The sequence below is a fragment of the Sturnus vulgaris genome, chromosome 4, assembly GCF_052056855.1.
Source record: "Sturnus vulgaris isolate bStuVul1 chromosome 4, bStuVul1.hap1, whole genome shotgun sequence".
Classification (NCBI taxonomy): domain Eukaryota; kingdom Metazoa; phylum Chordata; class Aves; order Passeriformes; family Sturnidae; genus Sturnus; species Sturnus vulgaris.
The window spans coordinates 70,301,783-70,324,464 of record NC_142246.1 but is presented as its reverse complement, the minus strand read 5'-3'; the positions used below and the strand labels follow the sequence as shown (position 1 = coordinate 70,324,464).

Genomic DNA, 22,682 nt, shown 5'->3' with positions numbered 1-22,682 from the left:
GAATTTGCTATCATTTTGCAGAAAAGGTTTGTGTTGATGCAAACCTTATGTAGATTAGTATTTAAAGGGGTTTTTTATAAGCAATAAATTAATGTTTATGTAAAAGCAGTGCAATCTGATTTTTTAACGAAATTAAAAAGCAGACCTAGGAGTTCCTGCATCCTATATTGGAGAATCTGCTTCTAAGTCTTCTTTTTAAAAAAAAAGCTTTAAGAGGAATTTTTAAAGATACCTTGGTTGGCTTTTTTTATCCTATATGGAAGGAATGTAATAAACTTCTCTGCACTTTCATCTTAGATTGTTAAACAGGGTCTCACAGCTAACTCATTACTGGACAGAGGCATGCAGCTTACAGGATCAACATCTAAGTAAGTTGAACACAACCTGACATTATTTAGCATATTTTTCAAAAGTAGGATTTTCCTGATACTCTTCTGAAATATTTTGGCTCCCACTAGCCTTTTCAAAATTTGATTTACAGCATTAGTTTTCAGTACCAGATCTATTTCAGAACAGATCATTCTATCACAAAATATTTCGGTTTGGTGCAAGCATTAAATTATTTCACTTGTACGTTTTCAGACTACAAATGGTGATCTCATTTAGGTGAATTTGGAGGTGCTAATGGCAAGTGTCCATTTCACTGCCAGAAGCTGAACTTGAATCTGGGGAGGGCCTTGCCCTGGGATTATTTTTTGTGCTTTCTAAGATATAAACTATAGGAGAAAACTGCTGTTATGTGGATTAACGAATTAAAGAATTAAATAAAGAGGAATTAAAATGATACCAGAACACTTTTGTATTTGTTTTTACCAAGCCTGATCATTGATGTGTGTTTGACTTGTTTAGCACACCTTACACTCCTTTGGATAAGAAGTCTGCAGAGAATACAGATGATGAAACAATAACAGAAGAATGGACGTTGGATCACCCGGTCTTCCAGACACGGACAACGGCAATCGTGGAAGTAAAAGGAACTGTAGATGTAGTTCTGACTCCTCTTGTAGCAGAGGCACTGGATAGGTAATTTTTATTTTGATGGTACTAAAAGTTGTCTAAAATCACAGCTGTGCTGTTCAGCAAAGGCTTAGGTGAAAGGCTGATGGAACAGCAGGGCCTGGTGCCCAGCGGATGTAATTCTGCATTTCCTATGAGGTGGCTGGGAGAATGGGAAGTGTCCTTTGTGTCTGTCACTGCTTGTTTTTTCCTCTGTAGTGTTCATTACACGTGCCTGATGGTGTGCCATGTGGAAGCTGCAGTTTCAATGGTCTCCTGTGGCTGTTTTCCTCTGGCAGGTACATCGAGGCCATGGTGCACTGTGCCAGCTCCCGGCACCCGGCAGCCATCGTGGATGACCTGCACTGCAAAGTCCTGAGGGATGCTGTGCAGAACAGCAAGACCAGCTTCTCAGAAAATGTGAGCAAAGAACATGGGAAATCCATATGGATTTCAGAGAATGCTCTTTTCTGTATCTTACATAGAAAATGTTTAAACTGAATTTAGTGTTCTGAGATAGAATAGCTAAATGCTATGTTAATTGGATTGCATACTTAGATATTGTCTTTCACTGTCCAGAAATCTTTTACAGGATAGAAGTTTTACTGTTTTGGATGGTCTAGAGTAATTTACATGGGATCAAATCACACATTTTGTTCTCTGAAATTACTATAGCTGCTATTCTTAAGTGCTACATTGATCTCAGTGAGATGCTTTTTATTATTTTGTAGTAGTTAGAGAGAGCTGTGGAAGTGTCTGTGGGTTTTTTAGCCATTCATCCAAGACCTTAAAAAATTAATTTAACTTAAAAGAGTTGTATGGTAGTTCTACAGAATTAGTTGTTTTTTCTGTCCAAGGTAATGACCGTATTTATATTTTATGATTTCTTAGACTTCACCGTGTAGTGCACACTAATAATTTGCTTCATAGTAAGTTGTTTGATGTGACTTAGATGTGTAGAATTCAAACTTCCAGCCTAAGTCTGGTTGTTAACGTTTACTGCAGAATGGCACTGCTGCCCTTATGGTTTTAGACCTACTCTACCTCTAAGTGCTGCAGCCCTTGTTCTGGAAATCATGGTAAATTGCTTAAAATCAAGTCAGAATCTCTTTCTGCTTCAATGCTAAGGAAATATCCTGTTACTCCTGAGCTCAGCAATTCTTGAGTTTGTGCTAATACATTATTTTTCTCCCCTCTTTAAGTTGTCTTCAAAGCAAGACATCAGAGGAACAAAAATAGACACCACCACAACAGGAACAACAAACCAGGGACCAGCACAGACCAATCTCTCACTTAAGCAAGATAATGTGACAATTAAAGGGCTTCAGGCCAACGTTACAGTTCCAAAGGTAACAACTTTTTTTTTAGCCTATCAGTAGAAAAGTACCTCACAACATCATCCTTATTTTGCATCCCTGTTTGTTCCCCAAAAGCTGAAGCTGTGCATTTGTGCTAGAGAACTCAAGTTTTGAATTTTGGAGCTGCTTGATTTTATGATGGTAGGCATGCAGTAGTTAAATATCAACCACCGTAGGGATAACTGGCTGCCATGTCTTTAAATTATGTTCTGGGTGTGATGGGTTTTTTTTGTTTTTTTTACTACAAGTATAAGACAAGGTTGTATCAGAAATTAGTGATTTATGTGACATGCTTTTTCTAAATGTCTTTACTCTTTGATGGAATTTTATGTACAGGTGAACCTGTGTTTGCTACAAGCATCTGTGGATGAATCTCCAGGAGTTTCTTCCAGCAAAACCGTGACTCACGTTTCCTTAGTAGCTTTGTGTTTTGATAGAATTGCTACTCAAGTTCGTATGAACAGGTAAGAAGAGTACATGTCACTATTTGTCATAAACTTCAGACATATTTCATTTGATTGTTTTTGTTCATCTTGAGATTTGCTTAATTGTTTTTTCCTCCCTGATATTCTTGAAAAGGGGTATAGTTGAGGAGACTTCGAACAATGCAGAAACTGGAAGGAATTCTGTCACATTTGATCGTTACATCCAAACCAGCAAAATGCAGCCCCAGTCTTCTGGCTCACTGAGATCCAATTCTGGAGCAGAAAAAGGAAAAGAAATTGCTGCTAAACTGAACATTCATCGTGTTCATGGACAGCTTAGAGGTCTTGATACAACAGGTATTAAATAATACTGAAGTGCAGAAATGGCAGTTTTAATGGAAACAAGTAGTTACAGTTGGTCTTGATCTTGTAGTTTGGTTGTAGGATTTTTATCAACATGGATGATAAGCTACTTGCACCCAGACTTTTTGCACATACTTCAAAAAGAAGTTTGGGATGAATTATTATTCCACTGAGTGCTAGATTTAAACTTAGCCAAACTAAAAGCTGTCAAGACAAACTTGTAAGCAGTTTGTGTGGCAGATGTGTTGCTGTGTAATTATTGACCTGCACTGCTGGAATTTGAGGCCTGAGCTCCCTTCCTCCCAGCTGATCTCTTTTCAGCTACCATTTTCTGTCACCTTTTGCAAGGAATGAATTGCACTTATTTGCTTTCTTACTACTTTCTAACACTTTGAATAATGTGCCTGTTGTACCAGCAATTTCAGCATGACAACCTGTAGATTTTTACCTATCATGACTCTAAAGCTGAAAATGAGATCTACCCAACTGACTTCCTTGTTGATTGTGTTATGGAAATCCTTCAAGAAGCTATGAGTTAAATTTTGCTACAACTCCTGATCCTGGAAAAACTAACCAGGAAAAGATGACCAAAAGTAGAGGCAGCTTTTGTTTAACTGCTTCAATTTTGATGGACTCGATACCAGTTGTTACTCTGTTCCATAAGGAATAGGAGTCTTTAGACATGAGATAGTATTCTGTAAAGCCATGATGATTAAAATTAGACAATAAATAAATAACAGAAAATCCCACTGCTCTGCAAAGATGACTGAGCACGTGAAATTGGAGAAAACCAAAACCAGAGAACACTGAAATGGTTACCTCCCTTTTTTCCTTAGTTATGGGTAGAATCTTACCCTGTGTCAGGTATGCTACAGACATTGAGAAGCACCAGTTTTGGAGTTGTAACCAAGAAAATTCATCATCTTCTGTTTACAAGGTTTGAGAAGAGCCTTTCTAAGGATCTTAACATTTCATGTTTACTTCAAAAATGGATGCAGTTACAAATTGGAGTCAGAGAGTAAAGATTAGAAGGGATATAAAGTGACTCAGTGTAGCTGTTTTCCTGAGGTACTTGACATTTAGGTATAAAAGGATTTAAAATGTTGCTCAGTCCTTGGTTTTTTTTTTCCAAATTTAAATATTATCCTGCCCATATTAACACACCAGAAGCAAGGCTTTTTTACCCTCTTTTTGAACTTCTTTTTCTTGTTCATGCTTCAAGTTGAAACTTTCTTCTTGTTTCTCCCCCCTCCTCTTTGAGGAATACTCCAACACTCTAAACTTCAGAGAGCTTTTGGAAGATGTAAAGTTTTTTCCATTTTGGATCAAAGTAGTAAATATGTTTATTTTCACAGATATTGGAACTTGTGCAATAACAGCCATTCCTTTTGGGAAATCAAAAGTTCTTTTTACTTTGGAAGAATTGGATGAGTTCACTTTTGTGGATGAAACAGATCAACAAGCTGTTCCAGATGTAGCTCGAATTGGTCCTAGTCAAGAGAAGTGGGGTTGGATAATGTTTGAGTGTGGAATTGAAAATCTAACTATAAAAGGTAAAGGTTTTCAAGGCTTTATATTATTTTGTTTTATGAGACTACTGACAATTCTGCTGTTAGATCTTCTGGCTTAGCAATTATTTGATAAGTTGTTCAATCTAGGTGATACCGAATGGTACGTGTCTGTGGTAAATAAATTTTATAGGTTATGCAATGAAGACATTTTTAATTGTAAGTATCACTAATAATAATGTGTGAAATAATTTCATATAAACTGGTTTCATCAGTTTCTGAACTTCAGGTTTTAATCCTCACCTTATCCACAGGAAGTCCATTACAGAGCCAGAGTTTTGCTGGGGGTGGGAGCTAGCTACACAAAGTAAAAAAACCCCACACTATATGTGTGTTTTCTATCATCCAAGATATCTTTTTTCAGAGAATAATATTTAAGAAATCTTTATGTGAGTACTCTTCATCTACTTGTGGTAAACAATCAGAAGCTTGAAAATGTAGTGCCAATCTTGTTTAACTAAAATCATGTCTATTTCCCTGCTTAAGTACAGATCTTTTCTATGGGGCATAAGTTACAGCTATTCATGTGCTGCCAACCTTTACAGTCTGGGTATTTTTACAGGGGGAAGACAGTCTGGGGCAGTGCTGTATAACACATTTGGAGTCATGGGTAAATCAAGGGACACAGAGAGAGGTGGATTGCTTGCATCAAACAACTCTTCAGATTCCCCCACTGGTAGTGGCTACAACACTGATGTGTCTGAAGATAACCTCCCTTGTGACAGAATAAGTCCCTCTTCAGATATTAATGGAAATTCAGTTTCAGATGAGCAGGTATGTTCAAACTGGGTACAAATGATTGGTCACTCATCCTGCTTGCTTAGACACTGAGCTTCCAGCTTTCTGTAGGTCCCTTGGGAGGATTAGTGGACAGCATTCATTTCTTTTTCTTTGCCTAAATTCCTATGAAACAATTTTTAATGTGCGTACTACAGTATGTTAGTTCCTTTAAGTGTGATAATTTTGGAAGACAATTTCCCTTCTAACTACATAATTCCTTGTTTTTGAAGGATGAAGGTGTTGAATCAGATGATCTGAAAAAAGATATCCCCTTGATGCCTCCTCCCCCTGACTCCTGCAGCATGAAGTTGACAATCAAAGAAATTTGGTTTAGTTTTGCAGCTCCCACCAATGTGCGCTCCCCAGCCCACGTATATTCAAGGTATAATTTTACCTGATATAAAAGAGAGAAAATGGCAGTTCTGCTTTGTTAAATTGCATTTGTGTTTGGTAGGTTCTGAATGGACTCTCAGTAGTTTTTGAAGCTTCTTTGGAAATGGTAATTTTGAGTTTTTATAAATCACAGTAAGACTTGCTTCAGTTTTTTTTACTGTTGTAATTTCTATGGAAGTGCTGCTAGAAAATTGTGATTAAAAGAAGAAAAAAGGAAGAGTGAAAAACACAAGTGAAACAAAATGCCCTCACTAACAGCTGTGATGGAAATGCATGAGGGAGAAAGGCAGGGGAAGGTGTTTGTTTTGAGTAGGTGAGATGCTAGTGAAGAGAAGAGCTCACTGCTTTTGGTAGTGAACCTGATATCATCCATGATCTGACCTAAAGTTCAAGATGTGTCTTTCTAAGATAGTTTTTCCCATTGTATATGTAGAATAAGGCAAATGTTTCAGTCTGACTGTACAGAGCCATAAGTTAGAAAATACTCTCCTGGTACTCTTCCCTCAGCCCTTTAGCACAAGTCCTTCATGACATGTAACACTTCATGTGAGATTCAGTCAGTGATGAGAATTTCAAACTGTGATTTCAGTGGGGAATACAAATGGGAAAAGGAAGGAATAGCAGTAGCAAGAGTGGGAACAATCATGAGTTGCGAGTGAGTAAAACAAAAATTGCCTCAGGTACTTTTTGCCAGTTCTTGTTTTGGGCAGTAAATCTGTGTTTATTACTTTGCATCAATGTCCCACCTAATTGAGTGGTTCATAGCAGCATCAGAAAATCCTGCTCATTGCTGCTGCTGCCTGTGAACATTCCTTTCTTTTTTTTGTCTGCACAGGCAGCTGAACCTCCTGAGCACTGCAACACCTGCAGTTGGTGCTTGGCTTGTTCCCATTGACCAAGTGAAGTCTTCATTAAATAAACTGGAAACTGAAGGAACCCTGCGAATCTGTGCTGTTATGGGGTGCATTATGACAGAAGCTCTAGAGGTAAATGATTTTAGAAAATCAGTGAGCATAACAGAACAGTGTGATAAGTGATATATAATTTTTGGAATTCTGGATGTTTTTGCTGGCCAACTTAGAGCATCTCTTGTGAGCCTTTGGAATTGCTCACAAGAAATCACAAAACGTTGTGCTGCTTGTACACAGTCTGAATTTCAGAGCTGTTACTGGTGAGGAAGTCTCATGCTTCTTACAGGAGTGCATCTCCAGGTAAAATAAGAGTAAGAAGTATGGATGTAGTGCCTGGTATATTTTATGAAGTCTTTTTGTTTGCTGTTGGTTTGATTGGCACCATCTAGTGGGAAGATTTTGACGTGATAGCCACGCTGAGATTCTGTCTTGCATAGAGAGATGGATGACCTAAGTGTGATGCTGGTTTTCTGCCCTGCTCAAAAATTATCCTTTGCAGCAGTCTCTTATTCCTACCTCCCTTCCTGTTTCTTCTTACTACCCTCTTTCTAGCATTAAACCAAATTAGAAGTGCCTGTTTTGTCTTTAACTAGGAATAAACTTCTTTTTGAAAATTGCAGCTGGTTTTGCATCTATGTCTGTTAGTCCAGATGTAACTTTGTAAGGCCTGCAATTTGAATCTAGGCTTTTCTTTTATTGCTTCATATAAATAAATAGGCATCCAGAATGATTTTTCAGTATTTAAAATTAGGTGGTTACTCCATGAGGCAAATCTTTGTTGCAGAAGTTCAAAAGGGAGTTAGAAGTTTGTTGTCTCGTAGATGAAATCTGATCATTGATGCTCTGTTTGCAAGTATGTTCATATGTTGAAAATGTTTTTATTTTCATCTAGAACAAAAGTGTGCACTTCCCTCTGAGAAGCAAGTACAACAGGCTTACCAAAGTGGCTCGTTTCTTGCAAGAAAATCCTTCTTGTTTACTCTGTAATATACTGCACCATTATCTTCATCAAGCAAATTACTCCATTATTGAGGATGCCACTATGGTAAGTTAGCCAGGAAAACTGCAAATATCTCAGTCTTTTAGTTTCAAATATGCCAATTCTAATGTCTTCAATATGGCAAGAGTTTGAGGAAAGTTAAAAACCAAGAAAATATAACTCAAACTCATATGCATCTTTAAAGTGATAAGTAGATATTGTTTCTCTCATTTAATTTTCTTTGATATCTGCTATTTTTGTTATGATCTGTATATATGCATAATGTTTATGAAACTATTTTAATAGTAAATACATGAGATCATAAACTAAAAAGGCAAGCATTTAAAAATATGTATATGACTTTTAAAATCAGATTTCATTCCCTTTCTATCATAGGTCAGTGGCTTTTTTATAAGATTTAATTTTTCATGGTTTTAAAATTGAGTAAGTCTTGATTACGGAGGCAAGTACATGAACTGGTTAATTTATTCTAAATTCTCTCCTTGGAACTAGTTTTCATGTCTTTTAGAAACACTAGGCTAATGCAGACAGTTTAAGGAATGAACTAGAATTGTACAAGCTTTAAACTTGAAGAATTGAATATTTTTCTTGATGGCTTTAGAATGTAAATGTCTTGATTGTAGTGGAAACAGTTATTTGAACAAACACCAGGCGTAAGGGAGGAGTGTTTATTCCTGATTTTCTGTCATTTTCATAATCCAGTTCCACAGCTGTCAGATTTAAACACTTGGGTTTTCAGCATATTCAGCTGAGAGCCAGTGATCAGGAATAGCACAGTTTGTGGCACAAATAGCACAGTTGGATTTGTGGTCAAAATAACTAGCTTTTTGTTTTCTTTAGGACAATTCAGTGATGTAATCAAAACAATCCCTATATTTGGCCTCAAATTTATGTTCTTAAAATACTGCTTATGAAGAATGAAAAAACAATCTTTTTCAGTTCTGTTTGTAGAGAGTTGCTATGAATCTTAGCCCATAGTTCAGAGCCTGATAATTACTCAAGTACTTTTAGCTTCATATTTAACAAACCTGCTTCCTATTGTTTATTTTTGGCCCCTTGGGCTAGATCCTCAGGTCGTAATAAATGTATTTACTGTGTTCAATGAAGCTGTAATTTTTATCTCTCAGCCCCTTGGCTTCTTGCTTGATGTATTGTGGTGCCAGCATGTTTGTCATAAGCCTCTTAAGCACAAAGATTTAAGAGAGCTTTGACTTTTTCTCTCTTCCAGTTTACTTCAAAATGCTGTGATATGAATTTTTAATTTTTTTTTTTTTTATTTAAAGAGTGATGGCCTTCCTGCCTTAGTGACCTTAAAGAAAGGTCTGGTTGCCTTAGCAAGGCAGTGGATGAAGTTCATTGTGGTCACCCCAGCCTTTAAAGGAGTCAGCTTGCACAGACCAACCCAGCCAATGAAACTGCAGCCAAATGCCTGCCACGAGCATGAGGATGGCCTTGGATTGGACAATGGAGGGGGCCTGCAGAGTGACACGAGTGCTGATGGAGCAGAGTTTGAATTTGATGCAGGTATTTTCATGTTATCATCTCCATAAAAATTCATAGCCACAAGCAGACATTTCCATCTTCTTTAGTTTTAATGCTTGGCACATTATAGTCTCCTTTTTTAGAGTTATCAAGCTTCTTTTTTTATATCACCTTTGCTCTGAAGATGCTGCTAACAATGATAATTATGGTGTTAGAGTAATTAGTGCTTTTTCAGGGAAAAGCAAAACAGGAGACCTCTCTTTCTTGACATCTTTATCTTGTTTTTTTTCTTGCACAAAATAAGTCAACTTATTTGTGTATAAATCAGCCAGCACTGTGTAAGTGTGTGTCAGCACTTGGAAGTTCACAACTGCTTGTAGATAAATGTGCCTGATAATAGATGTTTTTGGTTCTCCAAGTATATCTAAATGAGGAAAACTTTTTGCTTGGATGCAGCTACTGTGAGCGAGCACACGATGCTCCTGGAAGGAACAGCCAACCGCCCTCCCCCTGCCAGCGCCTCCGGGCCTGTCACTGGGGCTGAGATCATGAGGAAGTTGTCCAAGACTCACACTCACAGTGATTCTGTGCTGAAGATCAAGGTGAGTGCACAGGGCTGGGCACTGTGGCAAAGGGGGTTGTGGCTGGCCTGTTCAGGAGCAGTTCTGGAGCTGCAGATGAATAAATGAATGTGAAAAGTAACTACAGCATATGGAAGCTCTGCTGCTGACCTTACAAAAGGGATGCTCCAGCACTTGGTCTAGATTCTACATCTGTTCTTTGTTGTTTTTATTGCCAGTTAACTTTATGTGCACCATTTAAGGATGTGCCCTAACCTTTCTAGCCTTTGATCATTTATTTATGGCAGCAGAAACAAGGATTTAACTATCGTGATACATAATCCGAGACTGGCAAAGCTCTCTAGAAACTTGTAGTAAAATTACTGTGTTCCAACCTTCTATCCAGACCAAATGCTGCTTCGTTTTTTGCAGTTTCCACAGTATTTCATTCATTTCTTTTTCTTCTGCTCACAGGGCATCCATCCATATCATTCCTTGAGCTACACCAGTGGAGATACAGCTACAGATTCCCCAGTGCACGTTGGCCGCTCTGGAATGGGAGTCAGGGAAAGTCCAAGGAAAGAAAGTCTGCTCAGCTATCTCACTGGGAGCTTTCCTAGCCTGCACAATCTTTTGGAAGGGACTCCTCAAAGAAGTTCAACTGCAGTTAAAAGTAGTTCTTTAACAAGAACAGGTATGATGTAGCATAAAGAAGTAGTATATAAGCATAAACAGGTATGATGTAGCATAATTTTCGAGTCTTTTTGAATGAATAAGGAAATAACCATTTTGTATTTGTTTTTTCTTGACCTTGTAAGTAGCTCTAAAAAAGAGCTGAAACTCATATTTCAGTAACTTAGTTTGCAGATGATAAACTGCAGACTTTTACTAATGGCCTTTTCAACAAGTATTTTAGAAGCTTGAAACGTGGACATGTTTATGCTCAGTATTATTTTTCAGAGTGTATTGTTATCAGTTTTTCTTTATTTGTAAGTTATATACTGCATATGCTACTCTGTTTTCTCTAAAACCTCTCTCCTTTGCTGAAAGGGACTGAAATATTCTTCAGAAAAAAAGGTATTTTGGTTTCTTAATGACTCCTTTCCTCTATTTAATGGTAGAGATGAGCAAATGCAAAGCCATGTGTAATGCAACATCCATTAGTGCCATGTACAACTTCTGTGGTAGCACCCATTCCACACATAATTTAGTGGAATCAACCTTGAGAATTAAGTTTGTTTTGATACTTTATAGGTGTTGTCAGTGAAATTGTGCAGTGTTCCTTGTTTTTTTCTGACTTGGATGCAAGAAATGCTGAAGTCTCTGCTTTTTCTGCACAGGAAATACCGTGGCCACAGACATGCTGTCTGAGCACCCTTTGCTGTCTGAGCCCTCCTCTGTGAGTTTCTATAACTGGATGTCCAATGCTGTGGGCAACAGGGGAAGTGTTGTACAGGAAAGTCCAGCCACCAAGTCTGGGCACAACAGCCTTCCAACAGGTATTGCTAATTTGCAGCTGAGTTCCAGATGGTTCTGGGTTGGTTCTGCCTGTATTTGCCACATTCTGGCTGAAAGTAATTGAGAGAGGGATTTATGTTCAACAGAATTTAATTGATTCAGGGTATTACTTGTGGGACTTCCTTGCAACCTGGAAAATCAAAAGATGGGATTTCAGCAAAACTGCTGTTTTTCTTTTGCCTCACCCTGCCTCCAAAAATTTAGCTGTTTCTTACATTTGGAACTGTCAGTGTAGCTGCTAAAACCATGTGTAGCTGCCAAAAGTTAAGCCATAAAATTGCCTCCTCTTGCCGAGTTTCTTGGTTTTGTTGGCTATTCTTGATCTAATTTGCATATGCTTATGCTGTGATTTGTGCATTGGAATCCTTGCTCTTTCTCAGTTCAATTTTGAGACAAACATGTATTTTGAGAGTGACTTAAGAATGGGTTAAGTGGTGTAAGGGAATAAAGAAAAAATATCTTTCTGAAAGTCTTAGGTGTATTAAAGACCAAGATGTGCAACAATTTATTGTAGCTTATTTTTTTTCTTATTGACCTGTCATCATTCAGACTTCTCAATGTGTGTCTTAATTTTCTTTTTCACTAACACTATATTTGAATCTTTTTTTTCTGTTAACACTGATGCTATATTAATCTTAGGCAATAAGAAGTTGTTTTAGTTTGGTTTTGATATTGAACCAATAGTCTGATCCTACCAACATAGTGCTGTACATATTGCTGAACTATTGTGGCTTCTGTGTGAACTGGAATGTGTTTCTTTGCAGAAAAACTCTTTCCAAATTTGAATTGGACAATTTCTACCTGTTCCAGCAATATCAGGCTCTTTCTTTATCCTGAATGCCACCTTTGTGAGGTTACAGACCTCACCGTGGCCTGTTTATTCAATTAATTATTGAATCCATCGAGTCAGTGGTGGTAAGATTTGCTGTGGTGTTAGTGTTCCATGGGTATTTATTTTCCAGGTGTGGCACCCAATCTTCCTACTATCCCCTCTGCTTCAGACTTCAACACAGTCCTGTCCAGTGACCAGAACACCCTGGATGGCACCCACTCACAGCACAGCACCAGCCAGGACGACATTGCAGGAGTAGAAGAGGGCAACCAGGGCTTTCCTGCTGTCCAGCTGGCAGATGCACAGGTAACTGGGCTGGCACATCACCAAATGATGAGCAAGAGTGTGGAAATAATCAAGGCTTTTGTAACTAAACGGGTGGGTTTTGTTTTGCAGGTTGTTTTCAAACCTCTGCTGAGTTACACAGGAATTCAGTCTCAGGATGCCATGCCCCTGTGCTACAGGATGTACTTTGGGGAGTACCTCTCTTTCTCAGGAACTCTGGACTGCCTCAGAGCAGATATTGTTGATTCAGACACAGCAAAAGAAAGGAAAAGCAAGCGAGCCCGAAGGTATGATGAGATATTGAAAAATGTGTATTGGCTAAAGAACTGAAATTGGGCTTTTCAAAAAAATCTTTTAGGATATAATGGAATGATTACATGCCAAGCTAGGTATCATAGCAGTGGATGATTTCTTTGTTAGTAGCACACAGTATGAAACTGTAAAAGTTCATTTTATTATATTTAGAACTGTGATAAAAGGGTGATATCCTAAGGGAAATATAAGGCTGGGTTCAGTAAATTAGATGTAAAAAACAACACAGTAGTAACTTGTACCTTTCCTTTCCTTAGGCAAGGAGCTGTTAATCTTCCTCCTCTGGAATTCAAGCCAGCTTTGATGTTGGAGACTTTCAGCATCAGCGCTGTGGTGATGGAGAAATCCATGTGCACCCCTCAGAATTCCACCAACGCCCTTTCCTTCCACGACTTGAACAAGCGCTACTACAACACCTTCCACTGCAACTTCACCATTTCCTGCCAGTCCATCAGCCAGCACGTGGACATGGCCCTGGTGAGGCTCATCCACCAGTTCAGCACCATGATTGATGACATCAAGGCCACGCAGACAGACATCAAGCTGAGCAGGTACACGGCCGGCTCGGCCTCCCCCACGCCCACCTTCAAAACGCGCAAGCACAGGGATTTCCGCTCCTCGGATTTCAGCCGCAGCTCCCGGGGCAGCCTCAACGGGGGCACCAGGGTCAACAACACCAAGAACAAGAGAACAAACAATGACAACAATAAGAAAGAGTCCAGGAACAAGAATTCTCTAGGGAGGTCGGAGAGAAGGACTTCCAAAGTGTCCAGGAAAGGCTCCAAAGATGTGGTTGACCATGTGACAATCCATATGGATGACTCCGACTCCATTACCGTGTCGGAACAGAGCGAGCCCTCTGCAGAGTGCTGGCAAAATATGTACAAGCTACTCAACTTCTATTCACTCATTTCTGATCCAACTGGCATCTTAGAGAAGTCTTCTGAAACTTTTGGGCCAACAGGTAAAGTGGTTCATGAACCCAAATAACTGTGTGTGTGTGCTTTTGTTTAAATGGGGCATTCCAAAGCTTGGTTGTGAGGTGGCTTTTGAGAGTTGCCCACCCCATCTAACTTGGATCAGAGGGACAAGTGGTGAGGATGGAGGGGAGCTTTTGATTAGTTCACCAAGATGATGTACAAAAGAAAAGCTTAACTTTTCTCACTGATTTTGTAGTATGGATTGAGTTTGTTCCTCTTGTTTTGTGTTAAAAGGGCTACTGGAAATGCTGTTTATTATCATTCTGTGAAAATATGCAAGCATGTTCATAAGCCATTTTAGAGGGAAACTATTTCTGCCTTGAGAATGACTGACAGTAGGGAAGATAAAATCTGTGAATCTTGTTGTGAGAGCAGGAAAGGTGAAATACTGATTTTTGTCAAGTCCTACAAAAGTTACAGGTGTTCAGGTCATAATTTCACCTGAAAGCTTCAGATCTGGTGTAATTATTGTTATTTCCAGTGTATTTCAGCACAGCAGAGTAAATCTGAGAGCTTAGTATCATTGTTCCATTGTTTTTGTTGCTGAATTTAGGTTGCTGTAAATATGCAGAGGATGGTGTAGTTGCTTGACAGTTATGGAGTGTGCATCTCTTTTAACTAAAGAATGAAATTTAAGGAAGTCTCAAATGAGAATTTCTGTTAAACAGAGGCCAGTGTCTTTCATGCACAGAATATCATATCCACAGTTACAACATCTGCACAAAATGTAAATTTTCTTAGATTGTTTTTAGCCTCCTGAGCCCTGAAAAGGAAAACTTGCTCATCCAAAACAGAATTATAAGAACTTTCGCCTGTGGGATCATCAAAAAATAAACGGGACAGTTGGAAACTGTCAGGGCATTTTTCTGGTATAATTTAAAAATCTGATCATTACAAATATTTATCTAAGGTACATGAGAGTGTATCTATGAATAATAATGAAACCACATCGTTAATTATTGTCTTCATTGTGCCTTGGATTTGATTCGATTGCAATGATATTGGGGTGGAGCGAGTGAGGTGCAGATAAGAGTTTCCTTGACATGAAAGATACACGATCCTTGGTTTGAAATGCAACTATAAACGAGATATGCCCAAGATTGATTGTAAAGAAATCCTTAAATAACTGCTGGTGTTGCTGCAGGCGTTCGCAGCCCCACGGAGCCTGCCTGCAGGGTGGTGTTTGAGAACGAGCAGGAGAACGGGCGCAAGCGCAGCCTGGTGACCTCGGAGCCGCAGCACGTGACCCTCATCGTCTTTGGGATAGGGATGGTGAACAGAACCCACCTGGAGGCTGACATTGGTGGCCTCACCATGGAATCTGAGCTGAAGAGAATCCACGGCAGCTTCACCCTCAAAGAGAAGATGAAAGGTGGGATGAGCTAAAAGCCTGCTCTGTAATTAAATTCGCTGGCGACTTTGTGTGTTCATGTGGACGTGTTATGTGTGTGTGTAATATAACAATATTCAACAAGGTCTTTTAAAAGCTGTTACTAGGGTGCTGAAGGATTTTAAAAGGATGAGATTGTCAGAAAGTGCTATGTAGGAAATTCTCTTAGAAGACAGTCACTCATTTTCAAAAGCTTTCTCCTTGGCACAATTTATAGTTGACATTGCTTAATGTGACTGCTAAAGCTCTAATTTTTCAGTTATTTTCCTGTTGCAATATTTTTGAAAGCAATAAGCATACCTGAAGTATTGTACTGACTGAAATGCTGTTAAATCTCTTTTTTTTTTTTCCTGAAGATGTGCTACACCAAAAGATGACTGAGACATGTGCCACTGCTCACATAGGAGGTGTCAATATTGTCCTGCTGGAGGGAATTACCCCAAATATCCAGTAAGTAGGAAGTCTCACAATTTAAATTGTTCAAGTTCATAGAAGTGGTATGAGTTGTATTCTTTGTCTTATGCTTCTAATTACTTTTTGAAACTTGTAGGCTCAAACCATATGAGATTTGTAGGGAGTAGTTAATGTGCTGATGTTAATTATTCCTGTTTATGACTATAGTGTTTCTTCAATAGATATATTTTTCAGCTCTCATGATGCATCATTCTTTGTTCTCTCACGTTATTTTTACAGTTCTAATATCCCTTCTCCAGCCTTTATATAATTGACACAACCTGGGGAGGGGGAGAGAACCACTTCTTGTGCATGAACATTGTCAATCACTTGCTCAGCATCCGCATTGTTCTGGCTTTTTAATTTCTGCCAGGTTCACAGACTGAAAAAGGCCGTGCATTATTTTAATTTGTTCCCAGCTGCATCTCTTTCCGTTTGAGTTGCAGAATGAGCTGAACCACAATTCTTTGTAGCACAGATCACCCTCACACAGTTTGGGTGTTAGCTGGGTAACCCTCAGTATGTGGACTGGTCTTAGAACATGACTCTGTAGAAAGGGGCTAAACAATGTCACTTGAGTTCCTCTCTGCTTTTCATTCCTGAGTAGTATAGAGGATTCTACATAGAAATTAAAACATACAGAGTTATAAAATTACCTCATCTAAATTGCTTTCAATGAGTTTGTTTCAGAGGGATAAATCAAAGTTCCAATCTGGCAGTCATGAAGGGTTTCTGAAGGTGACCGAAGCTCTTCATGTCTGTTTTACATACAGGGAGGGTACAAGAGGAAATGGGGGAAATAATGATAAATCTTAAAAACAACGAGAACCAAGAACAAATATGAGCAAAACCAAAACCCTCAGCTTGGTAATTTTGAAAACAAATGTCATATTGTGGGTTACAAGAAATTAACTGACTAATTTTGCATGACTGTTTATTTGCTTTGTTTTTGTTTTTCTTGCTTTCTCTTCAATCTTCATCTGTAGACTGGAGGATTTTCCTACATCTCCTACAAGCACAGCCAAACAAGAGTTTCTGTATGTCATATTATTATTAATAGTCTTGCAGTTAACTCTGTGTTGTGTAGCTAATGGCTGCATTCCTACTGTGTGTGATTGTGGAGGCAGATGTTGCTTGAATACATTTTAGTTTAACATCTGCTATTACCTAGATAAGTTTTTTTTAATGAAGCCTGCTAAATACTTGCCTAAAAAAGCCCTTGTTAATGTTAGCAATATTCCTATTGCACTGCAGTCACTACTGCAATGTTAGGATGGTTTTACTGCCCTTAAGTTCTTTATATCTGCTTCTGTACTTATTTTAATGAGATTAAATACTGTTCATAAGTGTAAGGGAACACAGAGGTGAGATTTGCTTTGGAACTACTGTGTTTGGAGTGCTAGTTGTGGTGTCATCATAAGCAGGGCTATTCCTTTTTGTCTTGATTTCCCTGTGTGCTGGTTTAACTCCCAGGAATGCTGAAGATCTGTGTGGGTGGCTGCAGGTCTCCTCTGTGTGTGTGTTTATTCATTGTTGTGATAATACAGGATTAATTTTAAAATGTCCTTATATCTCTGGAAGGAGAGGTGATGGACTGTAAAACTGCAAGTGATGTAAGGAATGTATTGGGATTTCTGTTCCTTTTGGTGTGGTAGCAGCATTAAAGCAGTGCATCACTGAGTTGTTGAATTTGCTGCCACAAAAATATAAATGATTAAAAGGATTGGATCAATCTCTGTAGGATAGATCTGGTGTATTAGGGGCCTCTGCTGACTTTTCCTCCCCCTCCCAATTTTTACAACATTCCCAAAAATTTGTTGAATACTGGCCTTGTAGTCAGTTCTGTTGTGAGACAAAGACTTTTTGTCACAAATTTGTCTGGAGAGTGATCATCTATGGTGTTGATGTGAGAATACAGAAGTCTTTCTGGAAGCATTACTGATATATAACTTAAATAATGATTAATGATTTTAATGAGATACAACCAGGTGTTTTACAGGCATATCACTGTAGGTAAGCAAGCTGCAGATCTTTAATAATAAATGGATAGCCAGACACTTGTTCCACATTTCATTCTGTCATGGAACTAAGTTTTCTGTAGGCAAGCAGTGGTGAAATTAATTTGTTGCATGAAATATGGAGAAAAGCACAGTTAATTTTGCTGAGGTTTTTTTTTCTCCTGCAACAGTTATACTGGTGTAATTAATTTTTAGTTAAGGAAATGTTTTAAATGGTTTGATTGTTGTAGTATTTTGTGTTATAGTTGGAGTTGAATATGTGTTCGTGATTGGCTTCACAACAGTTGAATCAAAATGGTAGCAGGAAGAGAGTAGGAAATGTGCAAACATCAAGAGAAATAATTCTGCTTTTCTTTTAAAGAGGTGGATTAAAACAATTCTGGCCTTTTCTTAAGTAATGTTTATTTGTGTAAGGTTTTTTCTGAAAATTGTTGTTAATTGTTTCCTCCTTCATGACATGTTTTGAAATAATTTCTTCTTGACAGTTTGCCCTAAAATATTAATTCTGAGCTGCTTTAGGTCACTTGGATGTCTTGCATAGCTGTGAAAAGCTGAGAATGTTCCTTGAATTTCAGTCAATTAATTTGCTGTTGGTAGGGCAGTGGCTGCCTTACAGTGCTGTGTATTTCTTGATTATAAGCAGAAGGGTGATGTCTTATTTTTGTTGTTGTTTGTATTTCCACATCTGGGTTGCTTTAGGCTTGCTGATATTTTAACATAAGAATAAGAAGAAACATTGCTTAGAGAGTGGAGTTCATAGAATATTGTGTCTTTCAACATTAGACCAAACTGTCTATAAACAATTTAAATAGGTTACAAAAAGTGTTTTAGCTATACCCCTTGAAATATAGTATTTTAAAAACTTGCATTGAATGTTCCAATCTTATAGTCTATTTTTCAGCCATTTTAGTTGATGTATTGCATCTTGACAACTACATGTCCTTCTCTTTGAGGCTGTAATTCTGTGTTGGCTGCATAATACACTTCCATTGGGTAACCCTCCAGGAATTGACCATAGAAACATGAATGTGTTACCCCAATATATTTTTTAATAGGAGTTAAGTGAATTCTGCTATGTCAAAATTCTGACATCAAAAACTGTCAGCTTAGTGCAGTTGTATTTTTGTCTTGGGTAACCATTGTGAACCACATCCTCCTCAACATTAAAATCAAGTTTAGATGATGTATTTTGGAACAATATGTTTGAATTAAACATCAGTATTAATTTACAAATTCATCTATCACGTGCTATGTATTTACTATTAAGTACTTCCTCCAATGACCTATTTGGATGCAAAACTCAGATTTGAGGATGACTCAAGATTATTCCTGAACAGGAGTTGAAATGGAAGGCTCTTTTTTTGTTTGTGTGTGTGCAAATTTGTCTATGTGCAGCCTGGTGTGTGTGCACTGAAATGACCTTACTTTAGGCAAAAATTGCAGTTTTGAACAGGTATTTTTGCCGTGCATGACGTGTAGTTCTCTTAAGTGTAGAGTAGTTGTTTGTGGCATGTAGTGCATCTGTGTGTAAAGTGGAAGAAAAAGGAATGTGGGTGTAGTTGACAAACGATATTATTTCAAAATTCAGGTTACACTTAAAAACAGTTTAACCTCCAGCTGGCAGGGCATGCAAAATGACTGCTGTTCCCTTTTGCTGTCAGAACCGTGGTGAAGTGCAGCATTGCCAAATCGCAGGCTCTGTACAGCGCCCAGAGGGGGCTGAAAACCAACAACGCGGCCGTGGTGAAGGTGGGCGCCATCAGCATCAACATCCCGCAGCACCCGGCCACGCTGCACAGCATGATGGTGCGCAGCTCCCACCAGCTCTCCAAGCAGATCTCCGACCTCATCCGCCAGCCCTCCACCGCGTGAGTGATCCCACAGCCCGCCCGCCGCCAGCCTCCCGGCACCGCCATGGATTCACGGCATTAACTGCCCGGGTTTGCTGCTCTTTGCTTCTCTCCCTCTGCAGGCCCCAGCCGGCCAAAGAAGATGTGGCCACTCCTCTGCCCTCTGAGAAGACTCCAACCAGCATCAATCAAACGCCAGTAGAAACAAATGAATTCCCACAGCTGCCGGAAGGCTTGGAAAAGAAACCCATAGTGCTCAAGTTCAGTGCCATGATCGATGGCATTGCCATTGGAGCAGCGCTCCTGCCCTCCCTGAAGGCGGAATACAAGATGGGAAGAATGAGGAGTCATGGAATGACAGGTAACAGTTCTCTGCAACTTTAAGCATCCAAAAGCCCTCAGTGATTCTGTTGAGTTATAGCTAGAGCTTGGAATCTGTTGCCATATAAGTTTTTTTGGTTTTTTATCAATCTGATAGGCCCATATAGAGAAGTTACAGTGTGGTTGTTATAGACAATTAATTCCCAGAGGCAGAATGCAAGAGCACATGAAGATGTGTATGCATTCATATATAGCATCCTCCCAGGAAGCTTCCCTCTAGCTGCTAAAATAAGTTTATTTATCTTACTAAGTTTATTAAGATCTTTGGTTAATTAAATTCTAATTTGTAATGCTACTTTAGAATAGTTTTGTGGGGGGCCTCTGTACACTCGAGGTGGTTTATATGACTCCCTTCTCAATCTTATTACTATAGAGTCTTCATTTTCTTGAGAAATTAAAGCAACCCAGAGTCATGTGGGTGGATATTTGTAGTTCTTTAGGTCTGTGCACTTCAACAACATTTTAAACATTTCAATTTTTTTTTATTGTTCAAAAGCTATTCTTAAATTTAAGGATAAATAAGAGATTCTTTTCCCCGTTCATACCTTTTCTTTCCCTGCCTTCCTTTTACAGGTGCCCAAACCAGATTTAATTTTGAACTTCCAAACCACAGACTGCGCTTCACTTCAAAAGTTTCTGCCACTGACATGTCAACCATTCCTCCCTCGGCCAGCCTCAACCTGCCTCCTGTCACCATGTCAGGGAAATATGTCATGGAAGAACATGACACTTACTCTGACCAGATCTGGAGTATTGATGAACTCCCTGCCAAACAAGGCTACTACCTGCAGGGGAACTACCTGCGCTGTGTGGCTGAGGTAGCTCTTGAAGTCATCTTTGAGAACTTATTTCCCTTCTGGTACCATTCTGTCCATGCATCTTTGCATTTTTTTAACCATCTGCCTCCTCCATAACTCGCAGGTTTACAGGTTGAATCCAAATACTGAAAAACTGGCACGCTGTTTTATTGTTTTATAGCTTTTTTTTTTGGTGATTAGACATTTTCATAAGTAGAATAATGACATGATGTAGAACCTTAATGATATAAAATTTTCTGCTCGTCTGCCAATTTCCATAGTTAATTTTCCTATGGAAAATTAGAGATAAAAGGGGATGCTGCTTAAAATAAATTTACTGCTGGGGAAAAGCAGGGCATTTCTACTAACTAATTCTTTAGTCAGAAAATAATCTGGCATATTTGTAATTGAGAATTCTGATGTTTGCAGCTAAAAATAAAAAAAAACCTAAAAATCTACTGTTTTTAAAACTAAGATTTATTCTCAAATGTTCTCTTTCTGCAGGTTGGCTCCTTCGAACATAATCTCACAACTGATCTTTTAAACCATTTAGTATTTGTACAGAAAGTGTTCATGAAGGAAGTAAATGAGGTCATACAGAAGGTTTCAGGTAAGCAGAACACTTAAAAACTACTTCAAGTAAGATCCTCAAACTTTATTTGATGGCAATATTATGTAGCTCTTGGCATCAGCTCTTGAATTTCACAGACATTTCACCTGTAGCACTGCAAGCAGCAGCAGGAAGCAGATCTGGACTTGGAAATAATAACAGAGGCTCTGGAAATCATTCTAGGCTTATCATAAGCAGGACTTTTATTGGGAAGCAGGATTGTCTGCTGTTCTGGACATCTGTGTCTCTCCATGGTGTGACCTTGGCTAGGTTACTTTTTGTATTCACTTTGTTTGATTTGAACATTTTTTGAGTAATCCTGAAAGGCTGTTACAGAAATGGAGCTAATTTTTAGTGGAAGGATTGATTAACAGCTGGAAACATCATGAGGAAAGGAAGAATAATAAGTGGTAACTAAGTGAAAAGAGTGTCTGTGTGTACATCTGCCTCCTTTCATGTCCCTCTGTGTGTGTGTGTGCATATATTCAGCTATACAAGTGCAATAAAATGGTGCAGGTCCACATGACATGCCCTTGAGGCAGTCTGAAAATGCAGTGGAGAAAATGGAAAATGCCAAATTCCCTGAAGACTAACAAGAAAACACCCTGATATTTGTTCCAGCCAAAATATATTAGTATTGGGTAGTAAGAAAATGCTTAGGGAAAGAATAAATCTTCTGACAGCTGTCATTATTCTATTAGAATTTTTTTTGTAGAGGAAAATACAGTGCTGAACCAGGAAACCTTTATTAGCTTTTAAAGCATTTCTTATACTCGGTATTTCAATCTCCCCTGCATTTTTATGTGAGGAATTTATTACCAGTGCTGTTTCCCTGCTTTTCCAGACTGTAAATTTGTATTGCAAGTAACAACCTGATGGTTTTTGAAATGTGACTGTTGCCTTCCATATTGAGGTAATTCTGCAGGGACGTGGGCAGGTCAGAAATCCGTGGGTCTGGATGCTCAGTGCAGAACAATGGGGGCAGAAATTGATTTGGAGCAAAATCATTTTTTTTAATGGCTTTTTTAATGGCTCACAATTAGTGTGATGTGCTATAGTGTTTTTTTCTAATTGCAGTTTGTGTTGCACTGAAACATTGTTTGCATATTATCCTTATATAAAACAGTGTAAGTACCAATTACTGAAGGTGAAGTTGCACAGATTGAGAGCTAGTTAATGAACAGAGCAGCCCATAATAATTGCATCTGGAAGTCGAAGGCAGTGTTGATTAAAAGAAAATTATCCATCTACAAAATGGAGTGATAAAAATTTATTGTTGTTTGGGGTTTTTCTGAATCTGTGATTTAACTGCTTGTCCTTACCACTAAATAACTGTAATTAGATCAATTGGAGTCTTTGAAGAGAATTGATGGCTTAGCATTTTCAGCAGCAAGCTCTTCCTATAAACTAAGTTGGGATG

At 38.6% G+C, this 22,682-nt stretch overlaps 1 protein-coding gene across 9 annotated transcripts in view; it reads left to right on the top strand.

Moving 5' to 3' along the window:
- Positions 1-22,682, top strand: part of BLTP1 (bridge-like lipid transfer protein family member 1) — an 84,903-nt gene that overhangs the window by 39,565 nt on the left and 22,656 nt on the right. For 7 of the 9 annotated variants that reach the window (XM_088164201.1, XM_088164195.1, XM_088164194.1 and 4 more), the window contains exons 29-53: positions 298-368; positions 850-1,023; positions 1,296-1,416; positions 2,199-2,345; positions 2,691-2,818; positions 2,934-3,136; positions 4,498-4,695; positions 5,273-5,484; positions 5,721-5,872; positions 6,719-6,869; positions 7,687-7,839; positions 9,078-9,318; positions 9,733-9,878; positions 10,311-10,530; positions 11,177-11,335; positions 12,317-12,492; positions 12,583-12,758; positions 13,041-13,747; positions 14,908-15,135; positions 15,510-15,603; positions 16,593-16,643; positions 19,286-19,492; positions 19,597-19,835; positions 20,429-20,673; positions 21,157-21,262. In XM_088164201.1, the coding sequence (XP_088020327.1) occupies positions 298-368; positions 850-1,023; positions 1,296-1,416; positions 2,199-2,345; positions 2,691-2,818; positions 2,934-3,136; positions 4,498-4,695; positions 5,273-5,484; positions 5,721-5,872; positions 6,719-6,869; positions 7,687-7,839; positions 9,078-9,318; positions 9,733-9,878; positions 10,311-10,530; positions 11,177-11,335; positions 12,317-12,492; positions 12,583-12,758; positions 13,041-13,747; positions 14,908-15,135; positions 15,510-15,603; positions 16,593-16,643; positions 19,286-19,492; positions 19,597-19,835; positions 20,429-20,673; positions 21,157-21,262 (4,705 nt within the window). The remainder of the gene's footprint in view (positions 1-297; positions 369-849; positions 1,024-1,295; positions 1,417-2,198; positions 2,346-2,690; positions 2,819-2,933; positions 3,137-4,497; positions 4,696-5,272; positions 5,485-5,720; positions 5,873-6,718; positions 6,870-7,686; positions 7,840-9,077; positions 9,319-9,732; positions 9,879-10,310; positions 10,531-11,176; positions 11,336-12,316; positions 12,493-12,582; positions 12,759-13,040; positions 13,748-14,907; positions 15,136-15,509; positions 15,604-16,592; positions 16,644-19,285; positions 19,493-19,596; positions 19,836-20,428; positions 20,674-21,156; positions 21,263-22,682) is intronic. The other 2 variants (XM_088164197.1, XM_088164198.1) reach the window with 2 other exon arrangements.